At 38.0% G+C, this 23,499-nt stretch overlaps 1 protein-coding gene and 1 long non-coding RNA gene across 2 annotated transcripts in view; one reads left to right on the top strand and one right to left on the bottom strand.

Moving 5' to 3' along the window:
• Positions 1–23,499, top strand: part of LOC120774173 — a 108,685-nt gene that overhangs the window by 39,241 nt on the left and 45,945 nt on the right. Inside the window, exon 2 of the long non-coding RNA XR_005705224.1 lies at positions 11,037–11,193. This is a non-coding gene — a long non-coding RNA (uncharacterized LOC120774173). The remainder of the gene's footprint in view (positions 1–11,036; positions 11,194–23,499) is intronic.
• LOC120774172 lies at positions 11,157–15,210 on the bottom strand. The gene is made up of 4 exons (XM_040103593.1): positions 15,122–15,210; positions 14,911–14,998; positions 11,487–13,132; positions 11,157–11,410 (listed from the first exon to the last, which is right to left on the bottom strand). The coding sequence occupies exons 1-3, from the start codon at positions 15,170–15,172 to the stop codon at positions 11,745–11,747; spliced, it is 1,527 nt and encodes a 508-aa protein (XP_039959527.1). The 5' UTR covers positions 15,173–15,210; the 3' UTR covers positions 11,157–11,410; positions 11,487–11,744.

Genomic DNA, 23,499 nt, shown 5'->3' on the forward strand with positions numbered 1-23,499 from the left:
AACAATGTAGAGCCATGATAGAGATCCGGTCGTGTCAAAGACTTTTCAGCCCATGTAGTAAGATTTCGTAGACTCAATTAACTACTCTCGTCTTTTTTAAGGCTTTACAACTATTTCATAAATATTGTATATGTGTATATATGTATATACCATACATATACATACATGAAGGAATGTATATTAAACGCGTTTCTTTAATACCATTGACCGCATGTCACTTCCAATTTTGCCTGAAATAGTTTTCCTATACAGACCTTTATTCATACATATCTATGTACATATCTATATACATATGTACATATATGTATGTCTTCTTACCTATACAAAGAAAATATATAAAAAGTATATTCTTTTTGTGTCAAAATAGTTGGCCATGAAATTGTATAAAAATACTGCATCACAAACGTCTGCTTTCAATTGGTATGCAACTTAATTGACGAATATCGACACAAAGACAATGAAATTCTGCTGAAACGGGTCGTCTAGTGTCTTCAGTCCAAAAAAAGTATATACTTTTGTACATATATGTATTTCATTTTTTTCAATTTATGTTAAACTTTATTATTTATTTTAAATTTTCGCAAGATTTTGTGTTGCTCGTAAAATTTTCGTTTCCGTTTTCTTGGAGACTTGGTATGGACTTCAAAAACTTAGTATTTCTTTTTAGTCTGACAATTGTTCTGTGCTTTTGGTTAATTGGTACGGTTAGTATAGCATTTTCTATAAACTCAAACTGAATTTTCAAATCAAGCAACAATGGTACTTACAGTGTAGTACATATGTATATATCCTTTTGATATTTTAACTGTAGCTTCATGTAGATTTCAGTTTGCCCATTCTTAGTAAATTTAACGTCCCATTTCACGATAATCCTGCAAAGGATCCTGGATATAATGATATTCCAGGGAACTGTGAAGCAGTTGAATTAGCCAGAACTGACAATGGTGGGAATTTCTACGCCTCTGGCTTCTTGTAGATATCTAATCGACAGATATGTATATTTTTAGCTGAGCCTCGGTGTACTCAATTTCTGACTAGCTTGATAAGCAGGCAAACGTGGCAAGTAGGAATATGGGCCGCACATGCCGACTATTAAAATTTAAAAGCAATGATACAAGAACTATAGTAGGAATGCTAACAGGTCACTGTCTATTAAGCAGATATGCCATTAGACAAGGAACGCCTTATAAAGACGATTGTAGAAGCTGTCAGCAGATAGAAGAAGAGGAGAATATCAAACATTGTAAAGCTCTATATAAGAAAAAAATCGGTCGAAGATTTCTTTTCGACGTCTCAAGCACGGGATGGTTTGAAGAGAATAGAGAGGGGACTTTAGTTCCAGTGGTCACATAATGGGCCTCCTAAAGGCCTAGGTCTTCTTGTAACACCCAAAAGGAAACGTGAGGCATGTCCGTATGTATGTCTGTCTGTCTGTATATACACCAACTGGTCCTTCAGTTCTTCCACGGATTTGACATTTGTTATTGTTCAAGACAACGTGCAATTTCCGAATAAATGGTTCAGTTCTAGCATAAAGCTGACATACAAACTGACCGACCTACGCCGATTCTTTTTTTTTTGTGAATTATATATAGCTTCGGTCCTACGGAAACTAACGATTCTTTATTTGTTTTTGTTACAATAACTCTAGACTAGTCCTAAAAAAAAACTACAATCTTTGGCATATACTTACATAAAGTCGAAATTATTAGGAAATTTTCTATGATTTTTTTGTAGTGAAAACATCTTGTTTCTCCACAATTACAATTGAAAAGCTTTTGAGCTTTTATTATTCAATTTAGTTTAGAAGTGCTAATGAAAATCCCTTTAAGACCACAAATATTAAACAAATAAATTGAAATGAAAAGGATTCAAAAGCACTAACATTTCGTAAAAATATATGAGACATACATATGTAAATATGTACCGAACGCACATGTACAAATAACGGTAAAAAACGTACAACAAACCGGACATAATATTTATTCATTCACTCATCTGAGATTCTGAGTTTAAAGCACACTCATTGTTTCGAAAGTTATGCACTTTTAGGCGAAAGCTCAACGCCAAATCCATGCTATGCCGTTTGGACAAGCACAGTTGACCTTACTTGCATAAATATGTGTGTATTTAGTATTTTTTTGTTATTTAGAATAATATTTGTCGTCTGCAAATGTACAAAAATAATGTACAAAAAAAATAAAAAATTACTAACTTATACATATGTATAAGCCATACATATGTATGTTTATTATACCCAACGCGAAGAAGAATGTTTTAGTGATGATTTTTTTTACAGAGTACAGAGTAGATATTTTATAATATTTTAGAATTATTATCTGAAGTAGTCTCTCAAAACTTACTGCTAAAATACGTTTATACTGTGTTTTAGAACTTAAATAGATCTACTGTATTACGGCTTAGGTATGGCAAAAGTTAGGTTATCGTGGGCTTACAACCCTTCTTTCAAGTTATTTTAGTTTAGACTATCAAGTATTCACGTTTTAAAAACTTCAGTTTTATTGGATGAAGCCTTTAAAAGCTTACACTTAGAGATATTTTCCATACAATACAGGTTTTGATGGTTTGAACGGAGAGATGTGCAAAAACTTGTGGAAGATCATTCCGGAATACCTGAAGGTCATTTATGATACGTGCGTCTGGGAGGGATATTTTCTACGCGAGTTGAAAAGGGCTAGGGTTGTTTCTCTCCTGAAGTTCACTGATAAGATCAGTAGCGATTCTCCTTCTTATCGGGCATCAGTTTCCTTCCAGTACTTGGAAAAGTGCTGGAAAGAGTTATGGTGGAACGGCTTCAGGTGCTAACTATGAGGTCGGATAGACAGTATGGGTTCTGGAAAGGACGCAGTATTCAGGAAACATGGTTTTATATTCAGAATGACAGAATTAGTTTGAATGACAATATGTCCTCGGCATAGTTTTTGCAGAATGCCCGATGCACTCGGATGGTGGTATGGGGATTAGCTGGACCGATGGAAGTTTAAATGTTAGTGGTGTGATCTCCACTAGTCGGAATGCCGAATTGTTAGGGTCGTTTGCGAGTGAATTGCTTAGGCGTTTAACTGGGTATTAGGGTTAGCTTCTTGTGTGTGCGTATGGGGTCCAACCCCTGGTTACCAGTCCAGAGCAGTATGGAAGCTCAACTGGTAGTATTTTCGGCTAATAGGTCTGACCGGAGACTTAATTCTGGTATCAGGCGAGAAGGAGCTCTTGGAGCTCGCTCCAATCTGTTCACATGGACTAGATCCTAGGTGAGTTCCGTGGTGGTTGCAGTTAAAACCCGAATGCAGGAAGAACTGACACTTTGACTGTTTAATGTGAAGTTGCATTGCCACAGGGTGCCGGACCCAAAGTACGGCAGATGGTTTAGATGGGCATCGTATACTACCAGGGTGGTGAATGTTTCCATTCCACATTGCAAATTGGTACTGAAAAATGGCTGGCATTCAGGGCGGTGATCAACGCATTGGTTTGATCCGCTGTGCTTTTGAGCGTCGTGCGGTAAGACTGCCGTCAGCAGGTACCTACGTTAATCACACTGGACGTTGGCCATACAATGACCAACTTTCGAAAAAAGTTCCAAATTTGAAAAAATGGTTAAATTTTCAAAAAAAAAAGCTGAAATTTTCTTAAATTACCTTTCGAAATTCGGTTTCTTAACCATTTCCAGCCCTATAGGGTATACACGGCAGTACAGTGTGTGATTGCAGCTTTCCTTTCCAGTGACAAATGACATTTAAACGCTCTTTGTATTAGTGTTGCAGCTTTCTCGGATTTCTTGATGCTGCTGCTGCTGCTGCAGCGCCCTTCCGCACTCATGTGGTCATTTTAAGTTTCCATTTCATTTGATTTGACACCATAAAAGTGGAATTGCTTTTAAGTCTCGTCGTCCGAAATTCATATGTGAAGGATTTTTGCGGATGAAATAGAGCTCTTTTGTCCATCACTCCGTTGGCTTGCTTGTTTGTTTGGCACAAAGGTTGATGGCTCTTTAAAGTTAGAGAAGAACCGCAACTGTGTTCATGAGAGCAGCAATCAAGGGTCGTGTAATCGCATACATATACTTATGTATGTGTGTTTTTGAAATATTTCCGAGGTTGGGTGAAGTTTCGTAATGCTTTATTTTACTTGTAATACTCCAAAATATGCATTTTACAGTTATTTGTGTGTAAATTTACTATATACATAGTTTATTAATATATTTTGTTACGATAATGTCGTATGATGCGTGAGAAAGGTTTTGTAAAGTCAGATGTTGGTACTGATAATGGCATTATATCGGGAAGAGGCGTGGTTGCAAACCGATTTTGCCCATTTATTAAGTTTTAAATTATGTTTTATTGATTGTTCAGTATTACTGCGGTTGATTTAATTTTATTATCGATTGGAACTGAAGTTATTGCGTTTTTACTGTCAGTGTGTTTGTGTTGTCGGTGTGAAAATGAGCTTCGAATAAAGAGTCAACATTAAATTTCGTTTTAAAATTGGTAAAACTTTTACCGAAACGTTTCAATTGTTGAAACAAGTTTATGGCGATGATTGCGTATCCCATAGCTGAGTGTACGAGTGGTTTCAACGTTTTCAAAGTGGTTGTGAGGACATAAATGACGATCAAAATATGGGCCAATCAAAATCTGTGATCACCGGAAATTCCTTCGACACTATGCGTGAATTCATCAAAAATCCGACGAAATCATCATTGAAATTCATGGAAATGGAATTGAACATCTCCAAGACATCGACTTATCACATTTTGACCAAACATTTGGGCTTACGAAAGGTGTGTGCACGGTTTGTTCCGCACAAATTGATTGACGACCAAACACTGCTCAGAATCCAACATTCGAAGGACACATTGTGACCGATTATTTGACCAAAAATCACATTTTAACCATTAACCACTCCCCGTATTCACCTGATATGGCACCGTGCGACTTCTTCCTTTTCAGAAAAATGCATTTGCCCATGAAAGGAAAGCGTTATGCGGACGTAGAGGCCATTCAAAAGGCTTGTACCGGCATACTGGCGGCCATACCGGCCAAAATAAAATAAAACACTCGTTCGACATGCTTTTGGACCGTGCAAAAAGCTATATTGAAGCAGAAGGAGACAATTTTGAATAAAATAAATTGATTTTGCCGAAAAACTCTATTGATTTTTACTTTGGAACGCACCTTGTAGTTTGAGTGATGAAATTAAAACAATGAAATGAAATTTAACAAGTAAGGAAAGGCTAAGTTCGGGTGTCACCGAACATTTTATACTCTCGCATGATAAAGTGATAATCGAGATTTCATTATACGTCATTTACATATTTTTCAAATACCGTATTTTTGTAAAGTTTTATTCCGCTATCATCATTGGTTCCTAATGTATATACTCGTATTACACAGAAAAGGCATCAGATGGAATTCAAAATAAAGTTATATTGGAAGAAGGCGTGGTTGTGAACCGATTTCACCCATATTACGTACATATCATCAGGGTGTTAAGAAAATATTATATGCCGAATTTCATTGAAATCGGTCTAGTAGTTCCTAAGTTATGGTTTTTGGTCAATAAGTGGCCGAGGCCACTCCCATTTTCAATTTTTAAAAAAAGCCTGGGTGCAGCTTCCTTCTGCCATTTCTTCCGTAAAATTTAGTGTTTCTGACGTTTTTTGTTAGTCGGTTAACGCACTTCTAGTGATTTTCAACTAACCTTTGTATGGAAGGTGGGCGTGGTTATTATCCGATTTCTGCCATTTTTGAACTGTATATGGAAATGCCTGAAGAAAACGACTCTGTAGAGTTTGGTTGACATAGCTATAGTAGTTTCCGAGATATGTACAAAAAAGTTAGTAGGGGGCGGGGCCACGCCCACTTTTCCAAAAAAATTGCGTTCAAATATGCCACTCCCTAATGCGATTGTTCGTGCCAAATTTCACTTTAATATCTTTATTTATGGCTTAGTTATGACACTTTATAAGTTTTCGGTTTCCGCCATTTTGTGGGCGCGGCAGTGGGCCGATTTTGCCCATCTTCGAACTTAACCTTCTTATGGAGCTAAGAAATACGTGTACCAAGTTTCATCATGATATCTCAATTCTTACTCAAGTTACAGCTTGCACGGGCGGACGGACGGACAGACGGACGGACGGACAGACGGACGGACGGACAGACAGACATCCGGATTTCGACTCTACTCGTCACCCTGATCACTTTGGTATATATAACCCTATAGCTGACTCTTTTAGTTTTAGGACTTACAAACAACCGTTATGTGAACAAAACTATAATACTCTCCTTAGCAACATTGTTGCGAGAGTATAACAATGGACAATGTGAGGTTTTCTATTAAACTTATCAAATACGTTGAATATCTTCTGATATCTCTGGATTTTTATACCCTGAAGAGGGTGTACGTGTATTAAGTTTGCCAAGAAATTTGTACGACTCCGAAAGAATTGGCGGAGGTCCCAAAAAATATATGTATACATATATAAATTATTCGCATGGTGAGCTGGACTAATATAGCCATGTGTGTCTGTCTGTCAGAACCACCGAATATAATAATTAAATACGTGTCCATGTAAGGACAATTTTTTTTATTTGAGAAGTTATTTCATTGCCATCGATGCCTTAATGACCTGGCACCCAGTAGAAGGGAAGTTGCTTGTTTCTGGCGACACTATATACTGCTGCCTTCCTTCTCAAGACATTTCTGGGCGATATACGAACCGAAATTTCAGCATTTATTGCTGTTTGGAGATCCTCGTAGATATTAACTGTGAAGTTACCTTCTAATGCATTATATGCTAAATCTGTGGCTTTCCCAATCGCAAAAAACGTTGCTTGAAAGCTGTACTGCAGCGCTTAAAAGGCTGCTTTATGCCTAACTCTTGGATGGTATATCCCCGCACCAACTTGCCTTTTTCACTTGAAAAGTGGAATTATGTAGTCGGTGCTTGTCAAGCCGTCCCTGTTGACAAGAGTTATTTTGCGTTGTATTTCGAGGCTGACATTGTTGTTGGTGTTAATGCTGGTTCCAAGATAGAAATTATCTACGACTTCGAAATTATGACTGTTAGCAGTGACATGTGAGCCAAGTCAAGCGTGCGATGACTGTTTGTTTGATCGCAGCAGATATTTCGTCTTGTCCTCGTTCATTACCACACTCATTTTCTTCGCTTTTTTGTCCAACCAACAGCGCGGGTGTTTAGGCCAATGATATCAATATACTTTCTCTATACAGATCAGCAGCTCGAATTATTTTCTCCAAGAGTAGATTGAAGAAAGCGTACGATAGGGAGTCCCTTTGTCTGTAACCTCGTTTGGTGCCGAAAGGTTCGAAGAGCCCCTTCCTTCTTGCGATCCTGGCGGAGCTTTTGAAATTGCTCAACGTCAGTTAACACAGTCATAATAGTTTTGCGGGGATACCAAATTCAGACATCGCGGCATACCATAAAGGCAGCTCCTTTTCGTGCTGTCAAAAGCTGCTTTGATATCGACGAGAGGCGGTGTCTGTTGATAGTTTTTTCACCAATCTTTTGCAAGATTTGGCGCTTTGTCAATATCTGGACAGTGGTTGCTTTCGTCCGACCAAAGAAGCTGATGCATGCTCCTTATCAGTTCTTCGCCGCCGTATTTGAATAGCTCGGCAAAAAATTTATCAGCCCCGCCGCTTTGTTGTTCTTCACACCTCTAATTGCTATTCGAACTCCTTCATGGTTGGGTAGAGGAACGTCTGCATTATCGTTTTCAATTAGGGTTTCGGGCTCACCCTCCCCTGGCTTTCACTGACATTAGTACAGCTGTAGAATTGACCGACTGCTCTAGTAAAATATTTCAAAATCTCAATTTTAACGACTTAAAGTCTTTCTAAATTTTTTTTTATAACTCTAATTTTTTCTACAATTTAAGTACCATTTTTTATTCGTTTCGTATAACTTGTCAAGTACGATTACAAGTATACATAATCATTAAAAATCACTTAAGCAACCAAGGCACACAGATAACATACTCGCAGTTTTACATAAATATGTAAGTAAGTCAACATGAAAATATCTGATTTAGTAGATGTTCTGCCAGACTCCTGTAAAATGTGTTTCCGTTAGGAAGTAGCTTGTATGTATGTATGAATGTACATTTATAAGACATATCTCATCTTCCAACGCAGATTTACATTCAGTAGATAGGTCTTACAACTGCAAATATATATGTATGTCTGCCTGCCAGCAAATGTTGGAATGAAATTTAAAAAGTCAACACGAGAGCAAATTGCGTTAACAGACGCGCCTTTTTCGTGTCAAAATATTTACATTCCCAAGATCAGCGCTCGCTGCGAACGAGTAAAAAAAATCAATCCTCTTGAGTGCAGTTATCTAATCAAAGTCAGCAAAGTAAAGAGTTACGCACATTCATCATTTCTGCCTTACACTTCCATACCCATACGCTTGTTTGTATTGTGAGACTGCAGTCGGAAGGTTAGACTATTAGTTGGGGAAAGTGAAAGTTGCTTGTTATTGCTTTAAAATTTTGAATTTAAACGGACGTAGATAATCTGGCCGCCATAAACTGATGAGCTCTTTAATGTCGAAAGCATTAAGCATTCTCTGGGATATGTTTCTTCTGCCCTGAAATGAAGACAAAAAGAAAATGCTAATAAGCCTTGTATTAGAGTCGTCCAGTTTACAGACTCCCGTTGCTTCTGACTTGAATAACTTAAATAGCGTCCATAAAATATATCCACAAAAATAAATCTCTCAGGATAGGTTCTTCTATAATGTTAACTATTGCGCTACTATCCAGCAGTTTGCTATCAAGTGCATTGTCATGGATCTCCAATCGAGAGTATAACGACACTAAATTCTTCTATATTTTTTTCTTTATGTCATGGAAAGGTGCCTTCGAAAGGCTTGAATATCTTTAAAAATGTATCAATCTGAGCTGTTTTAGATTTGGATTTTTCACTGACCATATACGATTCTGGAGGTGAAAGTAAAGAAAGAAGTGCCTATTCTTTAAAATATTTTAAAATTACTATCTGCAGGATAATCGGTCCATAGGAAATGACCTCAGCTATATCGAGCTTTGGTATCAAAATTATCTCAGCACATGTCGGTTTGGAAGGAAAATAGCAGAGTCTGAGAATACCACAATGAAGTTTCACAATCTTGTTGATTACATTTTCTGCTAACGCTTTAAGGACTGTGTATATAAAGGGTGATCCATTTCGAGGTTCACTACTTTTTTAAAGGAAAACACAGAAATCTTAAATTTAATGGGGAGTGCTTAGTATAGTTCCAAGAATATTCAAAGCGGGATTATCCGCTTATACTTTAAACTTTACATATCCCCACAGGAAAAAGACTAACGGTGTGATATCACACGATCCTGGTGGTCAATTGACCAGGACAAAACGAACTTCAATTTCCGGCATCAAAAAGTCAGTTAGAATGACGCGATAATGGTCGTCATTGACGGTTACGTTCTCACCGGCATCATTTTTAACGAAATACGGACCGATGCTTCCACAGGCCCACAAAGCACACCAAACCGCTGAGTTTTCTGAATGAAATGGTAGCTCTTGAATCTCTTCAGGTTGCCTTTCGTTCCAAATGTAGCAATTTTGCTTTACATACCTATTGAGCCAGAAATGGGCCTCATCGCCGCAGCTCGTAGAGCGAAGCGATGTCGTTTGAGAACAAGCGAGTGAGCGGCTTCAGTTCTTTCACAAGTTTTATTTTGCACGCTTTCAATTATAAAATCTCTTCGTGTACACTGTCAGCTTCGGCTGCTATATTTTCTTCACTGAGAGATAGACATGGTCAATTTGGTCGAATATTATCCAATAATGAATGTTGGGTCTCAAGATGGGGGATACTGTTGCGAATAGTACGCTCAGTAGGCCGATTATGTTGAGCAAAGCGCGTGAAACACATTCTTTACAGAACGTGATTTTTCCTAATAAAGTTGAATGATTTGTAAATGTTGTTCAGGCTGAGGTCCTCCCATGATGAAATGCCAAACAATACTAATCAAAAATAATATGACAGTTTAACACGACTCACGCGTGATCTGTCAAAAACGGGCTATTGAAAAAAGTTATATATGATCAGCATGACGATCACGTGTCCGTCTGTATATACATATGCGAACTTGTAGTCCCTCAGGTTCTGATATATCAATCTGAAAATTTTACAACTGTCCTTTTCTCATCAAGAAGCTGCTCATTTGTCTAAACGGCTGATATCACAAACTGAACATTCGGAATCAACTGCTTGCATGGAAAACTTTTTGAATTGACGAGATATCTTCACGAAATTTTTAATGAGGTATGGTCTAAGACAATGGTGTAATATCCAAAGAAATTGCTATATAACATATAGTTGCCACAGAAACTGGACGATCGGAATCAAGTTTTCGGTTTGGTTTAGCTTTAGAAAATTCTTCTCATTAACCTGGCATTCATCATATGGGCTTGCCATTTAAGAGCATGGAAAATAACCACAGGATTTGAAAAAGACTACAAACTGTTAGAAACTGAATAAGAGGGTTGCAAAGAGAACTGCTATCTAGCGTGTGTTCTGTGGGAGCAATAATTTTGAGCAACATAAAGTCTTTAGAATCTTTTATAAGGGCGTAAGCGTCTAGTCTACACAGAAATTAGTCATAATCTAACAGTTTAAAAAAAATTTGTTTACTTAGCGTTTAGAACGGTATTTTCGAGCCATCCTTATGAGTCCCGGTCATCACAACGTATGTAGAAGAGTCTCTATCGGTCCAAGTGGAATTATTCGTAGCCTCTTGAGAAATCAGCCTATTCACCTAACTTAACCAAACTTAGCGTGCAGAAATGCTTAGAATCTTTCAGCGAAGAAATATAGCAATATCTTTCTTTTCCCTTCAGACCTTTCTTCTACCGTCTTTGGGATTGAAAAGTACGCGTCTGGGGAAAATATTGAAATAAAGTTCAGACTGATTTAAATTTTCTAATAAATTTTTAAATTATATATATTTTTATATTTTTTTCAGGAGCTAATTTACAAAATTGCTTCCGTTTGAGAAAAGTTGGTGGCAGCTTAAAAATAAAAACGAACATAATTTGAACCACTTTTGTAATCGTATGATTATATTTAATCATTATAATCACTGCAACAACACATATCAATTTACGGCGATTATATCAAATGTAAGTATAATAATTTTTCGTTAACATTTCAAATGATCAGCCTGAGCACATTCCTACTAACATTACTACATGACTATCGCACCAAAAAATTAAAAAAATAAATAATTAACCAAATGGAGAACATTTAATTTATACCGTCTGCTCTTTTCAATGGAAAATTTACGCATAACAAATTGCTGAGCCAACATTAGAGAAGAGAGTGAGAACAATGCGAGCGCTGGAAGAGAGAAAAATACACAATTAGCGATAGAGTGAAGAAATATAGCAATGTTGACAGAAGTTCATTACTTTACCGTTATCGTGACGTAAGGCTGTATATGTATCTTTATTTTGTTTTTGTTTCTTGGTCTCTTTCCTCACTTTTACCACGCTATGCATCGATCCTTCTCTTTCTCTAAGTTCTTCTATTCACCTACATATATACCGATGTATATATGTGTATATTCATAGCCTATTATTCGCTAATCATCGTCTTACACTTCCTAAAAGTATCTCTTGATCTGACACATCCATATGGGGGTATTATCGAAGAACTGTCTTCATTCGCACTCTCAAAATTTTTTTAAATGTGCGCTATGGTTGAAACGCATTGTGTATTGGTGTTGCGCAGCCTTGCCTGCCCACTGCGAAGTGGGTGATTTTTTGGTGATCGCCAGCGGAGAATTGATTTGTACGGTTACCGAACCATCCGGTTCGGGAATTTCAGGCATTGGCAGACTTAATGGCGCATCTGGCGTACTGCTGGTGGCCGCTCCAGCGCCACTGAGTGTGGTTGCTTCATTCGTTGCATAGCCCATTTCGCCCATTGTTTGTACCGCTGTGGAGGCGTTGTTTTGTGCAGCGCTAGCCGCTTGAGACGACGTCGTAGGGCTTGTGGGCGTCGATGCTGCATCGCTAACGGTTTGTAATGCCGTTGTTTCCGTATCCGCTAGACCGCTTTGTTGCTGACGTGTGACACGTGCCAGATATGAGTGTTCAAACTGCGGCGTCTGATGGCGTACAGCCTGATGCGGCGATTTGTTCGACGTAGGAATCTTCATTTTGTTTTCGAACTCTTCCAAGACGTGTTGACGCGCCGGTTTCTTGCCCACATTACCCAAAATGGCATTACGCTTTTCCATTTGGCGCAACTGTTCGAACTGACGCATCTTACTGGCGGTCTTCATGCGTCGATATTGTTCCTGCAATTCGGTGTTGGCGATGCCGCGCTGATTGAAGCGTGACTGGAAGAGTTCCTGCGATGGCGGGTGATGCCAACCGCTCATGGGATCCTGGCTTTTAGGCTTTTGCAGCGCCATTTTATTGGAACGCGTGCGACCGAGTGCAATGCGGTCTTTTATCACACTATTGACGGGCATCAGATCACGCTGTATGGCTGATGCTGTTTGTATTACGTGTGCCGGCAGCGATTCAGTGGTTGCGCGTGCAGCCATGTGTTGATTTCGCGCCGATACCATGAACTTCGGCATAATCGAATTCGTAGCGAAAGCTTTACGTTCTTTCGCTTGCGTTGCATACGTGCGCAACAAGTAGTTTAATTGTGCGGTTTGTGTAGAGGTGCGGCGTCGCTCTTCGTTGCGTCGAAAGATGCTCGCATTCGAACTGCTGGCACTCGAACCGAAGCGTCGTGAACCGTAGATCTTGTAGTTGGGTGAAGATTTCAGTAATCTGCGATGTGCAGACAGATTTGCAACAGCGCCACGGCGATTATTTGCTGCCGCATTGCTGGCTAGTCGTTCACCTGCGGGATTAACAGCAGTTCCTCCGCTAGCACCGGCTGTCGCGGTAGCGCTGCCCGTACCTGTTGCATTTGACGCTGCAGCACCTTTTTTGCTACGTGTTACATTTATACTGAGCGGTATGCGAGTGCGTTCCTGCATTTTGAGCGCACGAATGGGTCCTCGGTTCTCGGGTTTCGCTGCGGCGATTTTATTCTGGTCTGTAAGTTATGTTAACAGAAGTAAAATGAAAGTTCGTTTGACAATTTGAATTGAGTCGTTTCATAAAATACTATAGAGGGCTCGTCCTTTCTTGCACTGTTTTTTTTCCGATTTTTTACTTCTATAAACTAAGTTCTCATACTACATTTATAAGGAGTAGATGGGTGCCTTCGCTGTGATTTTGGCACCTTTGTCTTCTTTACTTCACCTTCCAAGTGAAAAATTAGTCCTGAGATCTTGCAGTGGAATATTTTGTATAATCTGACTGAATCCGTAAAGTATCAGCGAATTAAAGTAATGGGGAGTCTTTCTGACAAGGATCGGATACCAAATTTTTACTGAGCGGAAAGATTTGTATCGGTAAAGAAAACTATGTAGAAGTACAAAGTATAGCTTCAATATAGGAGTTGAAGAGTTTAGAATCTTTTAGTTTATCTATTGAGGTTAGGTTTTGTTGTAGATCTTGTAAAAGATCTATGACAAAAAAGCTTTGTGTACAGATTGATTCGACATATGAGTATATTTGTACAATAGAAACAGGTAGATAATAATTTGTAATTTTCATTACTTTTTAGACTTCGCGAGCCTTAGAAGACACTCCCTTATGATGAGGTATACTGATGTGTTGACTATGGCTTTATTAGACCCGATAATTACCTGAGTATACAAATTACCCGATCGATTGCTTTTTCGTTTAGTATGAGCTCAGTTCTATATTTCGAGACCCTGGATGCAATAGATAATATTTCGCTGACTCTTAATCGGCCTTCTTGTGAATCAACTTTAAACTAATTTAAGAAGGAGTATGGTATGAGTTCGGTAAGAGCTAAGGCCAATACTTCAAGATCCTGGACCCACTAGATAATATTTCGCTACTTTAATCCTCCTTAATCCAATAAAATCTGATCTTAAAGGAACTGATTATTTTCTTAACTTTAAAATAACTCACGTAAATATTCCATGACAGTTGGATCTACATAATCCGAACGGATCCGGAATCTTATCCCACAAGTAATATTTTTCGAGACCCTGGATCTACTAGATAATAATCGGCTGACTTTTAATCCTCGTTAATCAACTTCAAACTAACACAAGAGAGAGTATAGCAGGGGTTCGGAATGAGCTAAGCTCTATACTTAAAGATCCTGGAACCATTATATAATATTTCGTAGACTTTTAAGCCCAAACAACCTAATAATATCCCATCTCAAAGGATCTGACTGAGTATGTGAGTATAATCCATGATAGTTGGATATACATACATAATCGGAATGGATCCGGAATCATATCACATTGAGAGAGTATATTGAGTTTGGTATGAGTTAAGGTCTATACTTCAGGAGCCTGTAGCCACTAGATAATAATTCGCTGATCTTTAGTGCTCCTGAATCAACTAAAATCTGATCTTAAGGAATATGATTATCTCCTTAACTTTGAAATAACTCAAAAGAGAGAGTAATCCATGACAGTTAGAAGAATCGGAACGGATGCGGCATCATATTGATTGAGAGCTACAGTAATTTTGAAAAATCTTGTAACAGCGAATGTGTCCAAGTTTCATCAGAGCTTTTGACAGCTTTGTCAAGCTTTTTCTAATAAAAAAAGGCTTTGTGTCACTTGTTACATCTTTCCGTAAAATTAAAACTTTCGAATAAAGAGCACAACTTTTTTCGAACACCATCACCTAGGCACCATTATAAGTCACAAATAATGGATTAAAATGTCCAATTTTTATAATATTTTTCCATTAGGATCACAATCCTCTCACTCAACTCACCATTCTTGAAGTTGTTTTGCGATTGTTTGTAAATTTTCTGTATACAGGTGTTGACAATTTCAGAAGTATTCTTCGAAAGTATCCACGGCTATTTCGATAGTGACACAAAGGTTTGATGATTGCGAAAAAATCGAAATGTAGTAAAGCGCAATATATTAATTATAAATTTTGTTTCAAAAATTATATTTTTTTCATGTTCATTGTGTCTCACCTTTAATGTGATATTGCTGCGTATAATTTTGTTAATGTTGCTGCTGGTCATTTTTAATTTGATATGTTAAAAAACTATTTTTTATATAAATATTAAAAGAAAAATCACGAAAAGTATACAAATTTTCAAATATTGATTTTTTTTTGAATCGATGACGAAAAATTTTCTGATTTTTCCAACCAAGCATATGTGAGATTACAAGAAATTGTACAGGTTTTGTAAGGTATAATTAACCAGCACAGTAAACACACCTATGTACGTCGGTATGTGTGCATGTAAATTTTCAAATTTTCAATGCGCAGAGCAAACAAATTTTCTATTGTTGTGCTGCATGCACAATGTCTTGCCGCCGTAAAGAATCTCGAAGCACAACTCGAAAAACCAAAAAAAAAGCGGAAAAATCTGCAAATGACGAAAAATTTTATTGAACGTAAATATGTATGTACACGCACAATACGCTAATTTCAAGGAATTTAAATATCAATATCCAAATATTTGTTGATTGATTTATTGAAAGATTTATCGAAGCTTATTCAGCTATTCGGTAAATTCATTCGTATGTATTTGTGTGTATGTATATGTGATTTTCAATAAATTGCGGATTAGTGTGTGATTATTGACTTATAGCATAAACATACTTACATATATATGTATATGTCACATTCATAAATGACATTTATCCGAAAGGAATTTTATATATGAAAGTAATGAATGAAATTTGTCGATTTCGCATCCTTTTTTGGTGATAAAACATATAATATGCGTATATGTATGTATGTCAAGAATGCATGCTTGAAGGTATTATCACATTCGTTTAGCTCAGATAATCTCTTATGCTTGCGGGTACCCAGTTGGAACACTCTAGACTACCCAGGCCCTTGAAATAACATATGTATATCACCTTGCTTCTATAAAGTCCGGCCCCATGTATACGGATATCTGGTTTGTTGTTCACTGACTCTAGGGAAGTGTGAAAATTAAGAGGAGTATAAAACAACTTTTATCTACACATGAAATCAAAGCTATAATATAACATGAATAAAAAGAAGCTCATTTCTTCTTTGAATTGATGGCTTTATAATCTCTACTTTGTCTTGTGAAAGTGTGATCGAGTCGCTATATGGCGTTGGAAAGACCAAAAGTTGCACTAAGAAAATCTCTCAAACTGTTCTGTGATTGCTTGACTCATTATTGCTCAAGCACCTGGCCTAGTAAAAACTCTCCATATTTTACATATTTTTTTTTTATAGTAGGAGAAAGCATGGAAGCCGGAGTGCGGGACTTTAATCCGTTAAACCGAAACTAATCCAATCGCATGTCCACGGTACCACTGGACTAAATATTACTTCATGAGTTAGAAGATACATTTAAGTCTCCTCTATTGTACAGACTGACTGGTGCCTAATCTGTTGCAAACGTCTCAGTCTTATCATAGTTAGAGCTGCCGCTTCGTTTTCCATTTTACAGAGGACTCGCACATAACTGCAGTAAAATTTTCCACCGTGAGTCTACCTTCCAAGTGAGGTTTTCAGCTTTTCCCTTATATTTGAAAACTGAGGGTAAATATTTAGTACGTGTCTTCTATACACTCTGTACATGACGATATTTGTATCGGTAACTTCTTAAGCACCCATAGCCACTGAGTATTTGGGTCAGGTGGAAATCCAGGTCACCATGCTATCTATCTATCCACAAATATATAGTATGTCCGGAATCAGTCTGTGAGTCCACCGTACTTTGCATGAAGTTCAGCACCGTTGCTACCACATTGTGATGCTTTTGATTGTCTTCTCTCTTTTTGCTGCTGTAGAGGTATCAACTACTTCTCTTGGTGGGTAAATATTGGACCTCTATTTAATAAAGAGGTGTTGTCTCTCTGATAATCCGCTGCTTTTTGGACTAGCGGTTCCAGGCGGTTTCTTACAATGCTTTCGTACACTTTACCAATCGTGTCGAGCATACACAGAGGTCGATGTGATGAATATTCTTCGAGTTGGCTTGAGTATAGAACCAAACGATGTACCTTCCATGGATCGGGGAACACCTCTTCTATTATACATGCATTGTACATTTTAACAAACATACTCGGTCTTGGAGTCACGGTTTCTCTTAGGGCTTTATATGTATGTATAGCATCTATTTGCGGCGGTTTGGAGTTTTTGATTTTTTTCGCAATATCCAAAAGTTTTTCTTCTGTCACCAATAGGGGTGGCCCTGTAACTTCATTTCGCTTAACATAAGAAATGGGGTCAAGTGTCGGGAATTATGCTTTGACAACATTTCTCATAAATGATGAGTTCTTAGGTTGCTGCGATTAATTTTTGAACTTCGACGTATATATTTTGTATGCCATTCCCAGGGGGTCTATGTTTGCTTTTTCACAGAGCTTTTCGAAACAGGATCTTTTACTACGTGTGACGGCTGACTTCAGGAGTATTTTGGGCATTTAAATACTTCTCTCAGGGCAATTTCAAACAAAATCGAAACATTTCTGAGGAAAAACGTTACTGGTGACGAAACGCAAGTCGCTTACCAAAATTTCAAGCGAAGATGGTCGTAGTCCAAGCCAAGATTGTGCAAGAAGTTTTTACTATCTGTTTGATGCGAATGGCAGGGAATCATTTGCTATAAGGTGCTACGGTACTCTTTATTCGGGCCTGTCCTGTCAAAAATTTTATCATCTGAAATATGCAATCTCTAACAAGCGGCTGTGGCCATTAAGAGAGGAATTGTGCTCCATTAGGTCACACGATCGATATTCGCCAGAAGCTCTGGGAGCTTGATTGGAATGTTCTTATGCATCTTACTTATAGTCCAAATTTGACAAATGAGTATTACTCACACTGTTCTTGTCTATGATGAATGAGTTTGTTTTTGAAAATTTCGCCGCAAGAGAAGGAAATGAAAATCGACTAATTAGGAGTAAGACTGAGTTATTCAAAACTTGATCTTGATCTTTTCACTCCTTTGCCGACCCGGTGTTTTAAAGGTTTATAGTTCAGTCAGAAAACAATGAGATATTAAACGTATGAGAGACCAGGCCTTCGCAGAGTTTCCGAAAATTTTGGGATCGAACTAAAATAAGTCAGTTTTCCTATGTCGTGTTGCCTTCTGGCTTTGGACTTTTAGACCTAGGGAAGCTCACTGGTCAACAACCAGATCTTGTGCGACTGCCATATTCTGTGGAAGGTGGAATCATCTTGCCATTTCCTTCTCTATTGCCGGCTTTTGGCAGACTGATATTGTAACATCTCGGTAGACACACCTTTGGCGAATCTTGTGTAGTTCCTGGGATTAATATTAAACATCTTAATAAATTTGTAGTAAGCTCAAAACGCTTCGTCGATCGATGATGATTTGGTGATCCTCTTTTGCAAATTTATGAGTACACAAAATACGAATATCTTTCCAAGCCAGATACATTTTGGATTAACGACCTAGCCTACCAAGACTCAAAAGTCCATAAAACATATATTATATCCAAAAAGTACTGCTAACATATGAAATAACTCATAAAACACCAGAATAAAGTTAGTGGTTCCAGCTTATTTTTTATCTGTTTTTAGACGATTTGAATATTAAGTCAGATAAATACCAAAACCAGTATTTCTTTTGAAAGTCATAAGTGAGCTATGATATTTCCTACATGGTAACAGCGAAGAATCTTAGTTATGAAAGTAGAAAAATTTGCTTTGCTTCATCTTGTATACTTGACTGATTCAGCAGCTGCTTTGCGCACTTGAAAATGCTGCAGATGGATTTTTAATGACAAATGCTGTAGAATGATGAAGAAAAGGAACAGCAGCAGCCGAAATAAGACGCTCATGATACGGAGAAGAAGCTGCTTAGGAAGTGCGCCGAAGGAAGGGAAGAGCGCTCGCGGCAGCGTACTTAGCTCAGCGCGCTTATTTTCTTGTCATCAATAATGACAGCAGCACCAGCAGCGGTGACAGTGGCAGTGTCAGCGTTCCAGCGTGTGCATGACAAACGCCACAACAACAAAAGCAGCAGTTCTAAGAAAAACGCAAGTACTAGGAAATGCATAAAATCTTGCGCGCTGAATGAGAATGGTGAGGATGCGGGCGCTTGATAAGCGTTTGGACGGCAAAGCGCGCGATTTCCCGGAAGAAAAGCGTGCTCTTGGCAAGCAGCGATAAGCAACCGGAATATGTAGTGGCATTGCTGGCGGCACAGAAACATGACAGAGATGCTGTGACAGCGCTAAAATGTTGTGGAAATGCACGAAAAAATCCTTTCTATGATAAACACAACAGAGCAGCGCATATGTTGACGCAACTTATGCCAAAAAGCGTGGCGTAGCTGTCATTCGCTTCTAAGCAGCGTGAATTATGCAGCGTGCTTGGTGTGCTCCGCAGCGTTTTTCAGATACGACATGCATTTAGCTCATGGCCACCATTTGCCACACTCGGAACTCGGAACTTAGTGTGCTTAGAATCTGCATTGGACGAAAGTGTGGCGTCGGTGAGCAAGTTGTTTATGCTAAGTGATGCGAGTGGAAGTTGGTCAGCGCTAAGTTTTAGCAAACCTTGTTTTGCGGCGGTTTGTTGTCATTAAAAATTGAGAAAGTAACTTCCGGTGTATTTATAATGAAATGAATACATAATATTCCAGAAGATTATATTTGCTGACCTTGTGCTTAAATTTAGTCCAAAGTAAGCCTCAGCATTTACCAATTTGTAGACCCTGATCTCCATTAGTAATTTTGTGTATATTTGAAAAATAAAGGATTGTACATTATGTTCATGAAATGATGGCTACGAAATCATTGAAAATGTTGTAGGAGTGTTTGGAGGAGTCTATCATATCAAAAGTATTTGAATGACACAAAGCATTCAGAGAGGTCGTGAGAACAAACGAAGGCTTACCTCAGACGATATCAGCATATTTTATGAATCATCTTTTACGGAAAATCTTTTATGGACCAGATAAAATGGAGCAGTAACCGTATTAGATGTTCCCTCAAATTTGTACTGCAAAATAAGATCAGTGAATTTTTTAGAAGTAGTAGAATCTGCTCTCATCCATAGGTTGGGTTAGATGTCTGATCCCTCTTACATTTTATATGAAAAACTCCTGTAATTGGATGTGTGCTATTGACTTATTATCTTCTTCCAAGAAGCTGATGCAAGTGGTATCTGGTAAAATGTTCAATTTTATCACATGAATCCCGATTGGTGTCCAGTTGAAACTCCTACAACCATAGAAAGATAAACTTTACTAAGAGCGAAGAGTTTACTAGATTTCTTATGATTTACTTCGCGACTACACAACTGCTAGTAGTTGACCACCATTCGCTGAGCCGTTCAGAGGCTCAAAAACCGAGTAGTGAAACACAAGAAGCCAACGGAGTTTCTACCCGTTTCCATTCCGCAGTTATTCATCCTAGAGTACCTCCTAGCAGGCAAAATAGCCTTATAGTTTCTTGCAATATCGCTGTGGTCAAAATGTGTCTAATCGTGAACATATAGGTACTATGCTAGAGATAAAGAGTCTATACCCTTGTTTCTTCACTGGTCTTGATCGTACAGTCAGCGAGTTCAAGTCTAATATCGCTGCCATACTATTGGAGGGAATAGTCACCACTCTGAGCGAGGCAGTGCTCCGATACAGCAGATCAACTACGGGATGCAGATCAGGAAGCCTAAAACTGGCGATCGTGGATAGTCTCAGACAGTGTACTACTCCGCGAAAAGCTCACCGTCTCTCTTCTCCAGTGCGCCTTTCCCTCTCATATCTTCATAGATGATATTTGAGTAGAGCAACGTAAGCCAGGACTAAGCTCGGCGACCCAGTAATCTATATCCATGGCTTTGATAAGAAAATCGTGAGAGAAGGTTCTGAGATTAATCAAGCTGATAATCTCTTATGGAAAATGCCTTCGGAATACAATGTTCATGTTCAAAATCTTAAAGACTTCTCGAAAATCAAGATAATAATAATTGCAAAAGTTGGTCCAAAAATTTGAGTTTTTAATCCATTGCATCGTAAAGCGATAAAATTAAACTCATCTATAATATGTAAGAATATATTTTCGTATGTGTGTGTGTATATGATCACTAGCATTTAATTTTTCCACTTTCCGCTCCACATCGCCGCGAAGCAATGAACTAGCAGCAACTCATAAATGTAGCCACCTGATGACGGGCAATTTCATTACGATGCTTACTGTCACTTTAATGACACACACACATACACTGTCAGAGACACATCCTGCATACACACGCACACGGATGTGCAAATGTAATTCCACTTCTGTCAATTGCCAACACTTTACTTTATAGCTGTCATTTTTATTGTAAACAATGTTGTTATTTAATTGTTTTACTGCAAACACACATAAAAATACTTGCAACACTGCAGCAGCTAGTGTATATACATATGTATTATACAAATATATATATAGATATATATAGTATATAAGTGTACATATGTAAATTAAAGTTTTTGCGAGCGTTGCAATTGGTGTTTGCCTGTAAATTCAATTATGAATGAATTGCGTACGAGCATATGGTGCGTTTGTGGTGCCCGGGGCGTATACGTAACCAACAAATGAGTGACACAGAATGCGAGTGTGAGGTCGAGTTGGCAGCGTTTAAGTAAATATAAGGGAGATGTGGGCCATGGAAGTGCGGTCTTGAATTATTTGTGATATTTTACACTCTATGTTGGTTAGGCATTCTTTGGTATGAGAAAGGTATAAATTTTCATTGAAATATACCTCTATGGATAATATATTAAGCTGCTATGTTGTGTATAAGTATTGATTGTAAAAAAAGGGGAAAATTGCAAAGTAATGCAGAAGATCAAAGAAATCTTTGATAAGCTTGTGACATTTTTTTAGGAAATGTGACTTTGAAAAAAAATTAAATTTATTTTCGTTTCCAAAAATGAATAAATTTTAGTTTCCCTTGAAGTAAGCCACATTCTCATGCGCATTCGTAATATAGGGAGAGGACTCTAAATATTGAAAAGTATAAAATATAGAAAATAGTTATTTATAAAAAATGCTTGTAATTTTTATATTCTTATAGAATAAGAACTAATTTTTGGCTCATATCAATTTCGTACCTGTCCAACATAATATAAAACAAGAAACCCCGTTATCTTCGGTTTCACAGAAGTTTTAATAAACTTCACAAATAGAAAAATTTCGATACAAGAACTTTATTTTGTGCGTTGAATTTGTACGACAGCTATATACTACATTGTGACAAAAAAGCTCCCGGAAATTGTAATTAAACTCTCCGGGTAAATGAAATTTCAAAAAAATGTATTTTGCTAAGTTGTTAGGACTGTCCTTAGTTACTGTCGACAAGTCGCGAATGTGAACACCGTTTGTTTGATGACTGGATATATTTCACTACCTCGACGAAGATGTTGTGTGTGCGAATCCCCTTTCACAGGACTTATCCAAGGTATGGTGCATGGGGAATATCTGGTCAGTTGTTGATTCTCCAGTTCAGTTCTTCGCCGCCATATTTGAATACGTCGGTCGGCAATCCACCGCTCTGTTGTTGTTCAGGCGGGTAATTGCTAGTATTATTGCCATCGTTATCGATTAAAAAATCGTGTTCTCCATCTCCAGTTGTTATGCTTTCACTGCCATTCAGTAAGCCAGCTTGTCATGCTCTTCGTATTCACGCATTTCAGCCTCTCTCTTTTTTGCTGCAAATGCGGCCAGCTTCCCTTTTCAATTCTCAGTATTCATTCCGTCCCGCTCGAGTTGTGGTCAATTGTCACGTGCGGGCTAGGCAGTCTGTTTTCTTTCCACTGTTCCGATGTATTTGTGGATACCTGAGATCCTGAAAAAAATAATTTTTATTTTTGCAGTGAATCGAAATTTTTATTCCATTTTTCCAAGTCAATACATAGAGTGATCGGATTTTGGTTAAATATGTACCGTTTTAATTCGAACTTATTGTCACCTCTACTACTCTCAAATTTTGTTGTTGTTGGTAAAAATCTGAGACAGACGATTTTCACAAGCTTCTCTTGAGGCGAAAATCATTCGAGATTGTCAGTAATTACTCGGTGTTATGTTGGAGATAAGGACCTCCCATCCAAGCCACTCGAACTTTGGGCTTCATTATTGATATTGATCAAAGCTGGCTGCGTCTAGGTGAATGTTTCTTTCAGACGGTCCAATCGTTGACAATGCAGGTCAGAATTAGGAGTTTGAAAGTAGGGAAGCAGCATAAAAAATGATTTCCTGTCAAACACCATAAACATATAGTAAAACCTTTCATAAATCCTGGCTTCGTCAACATTTGTGCCGGTTCATCGCGATGCGTTTTCTTTAGAAGGTGCCACAAGGAACTCATTTTTCATTATCAGTAACTTTATTGCGCTTCAGCAGC

The sequence above is a fragment of the Bactrocera tryoni genome, chromosome 4, assembly GCF_016617805.1.
Source record: "Bactrocera tryoni isolate S06 chromosome 4, CSIRO_BtryS06_freeze2, whole genome shotgun sequence".
NCBI classification, from domain to species: Eukaryota; Metazoa; Arthropoda; class Insecta; order Diptera; family Tephritidae; genus Bactrocera; species Bactrocera tryoni.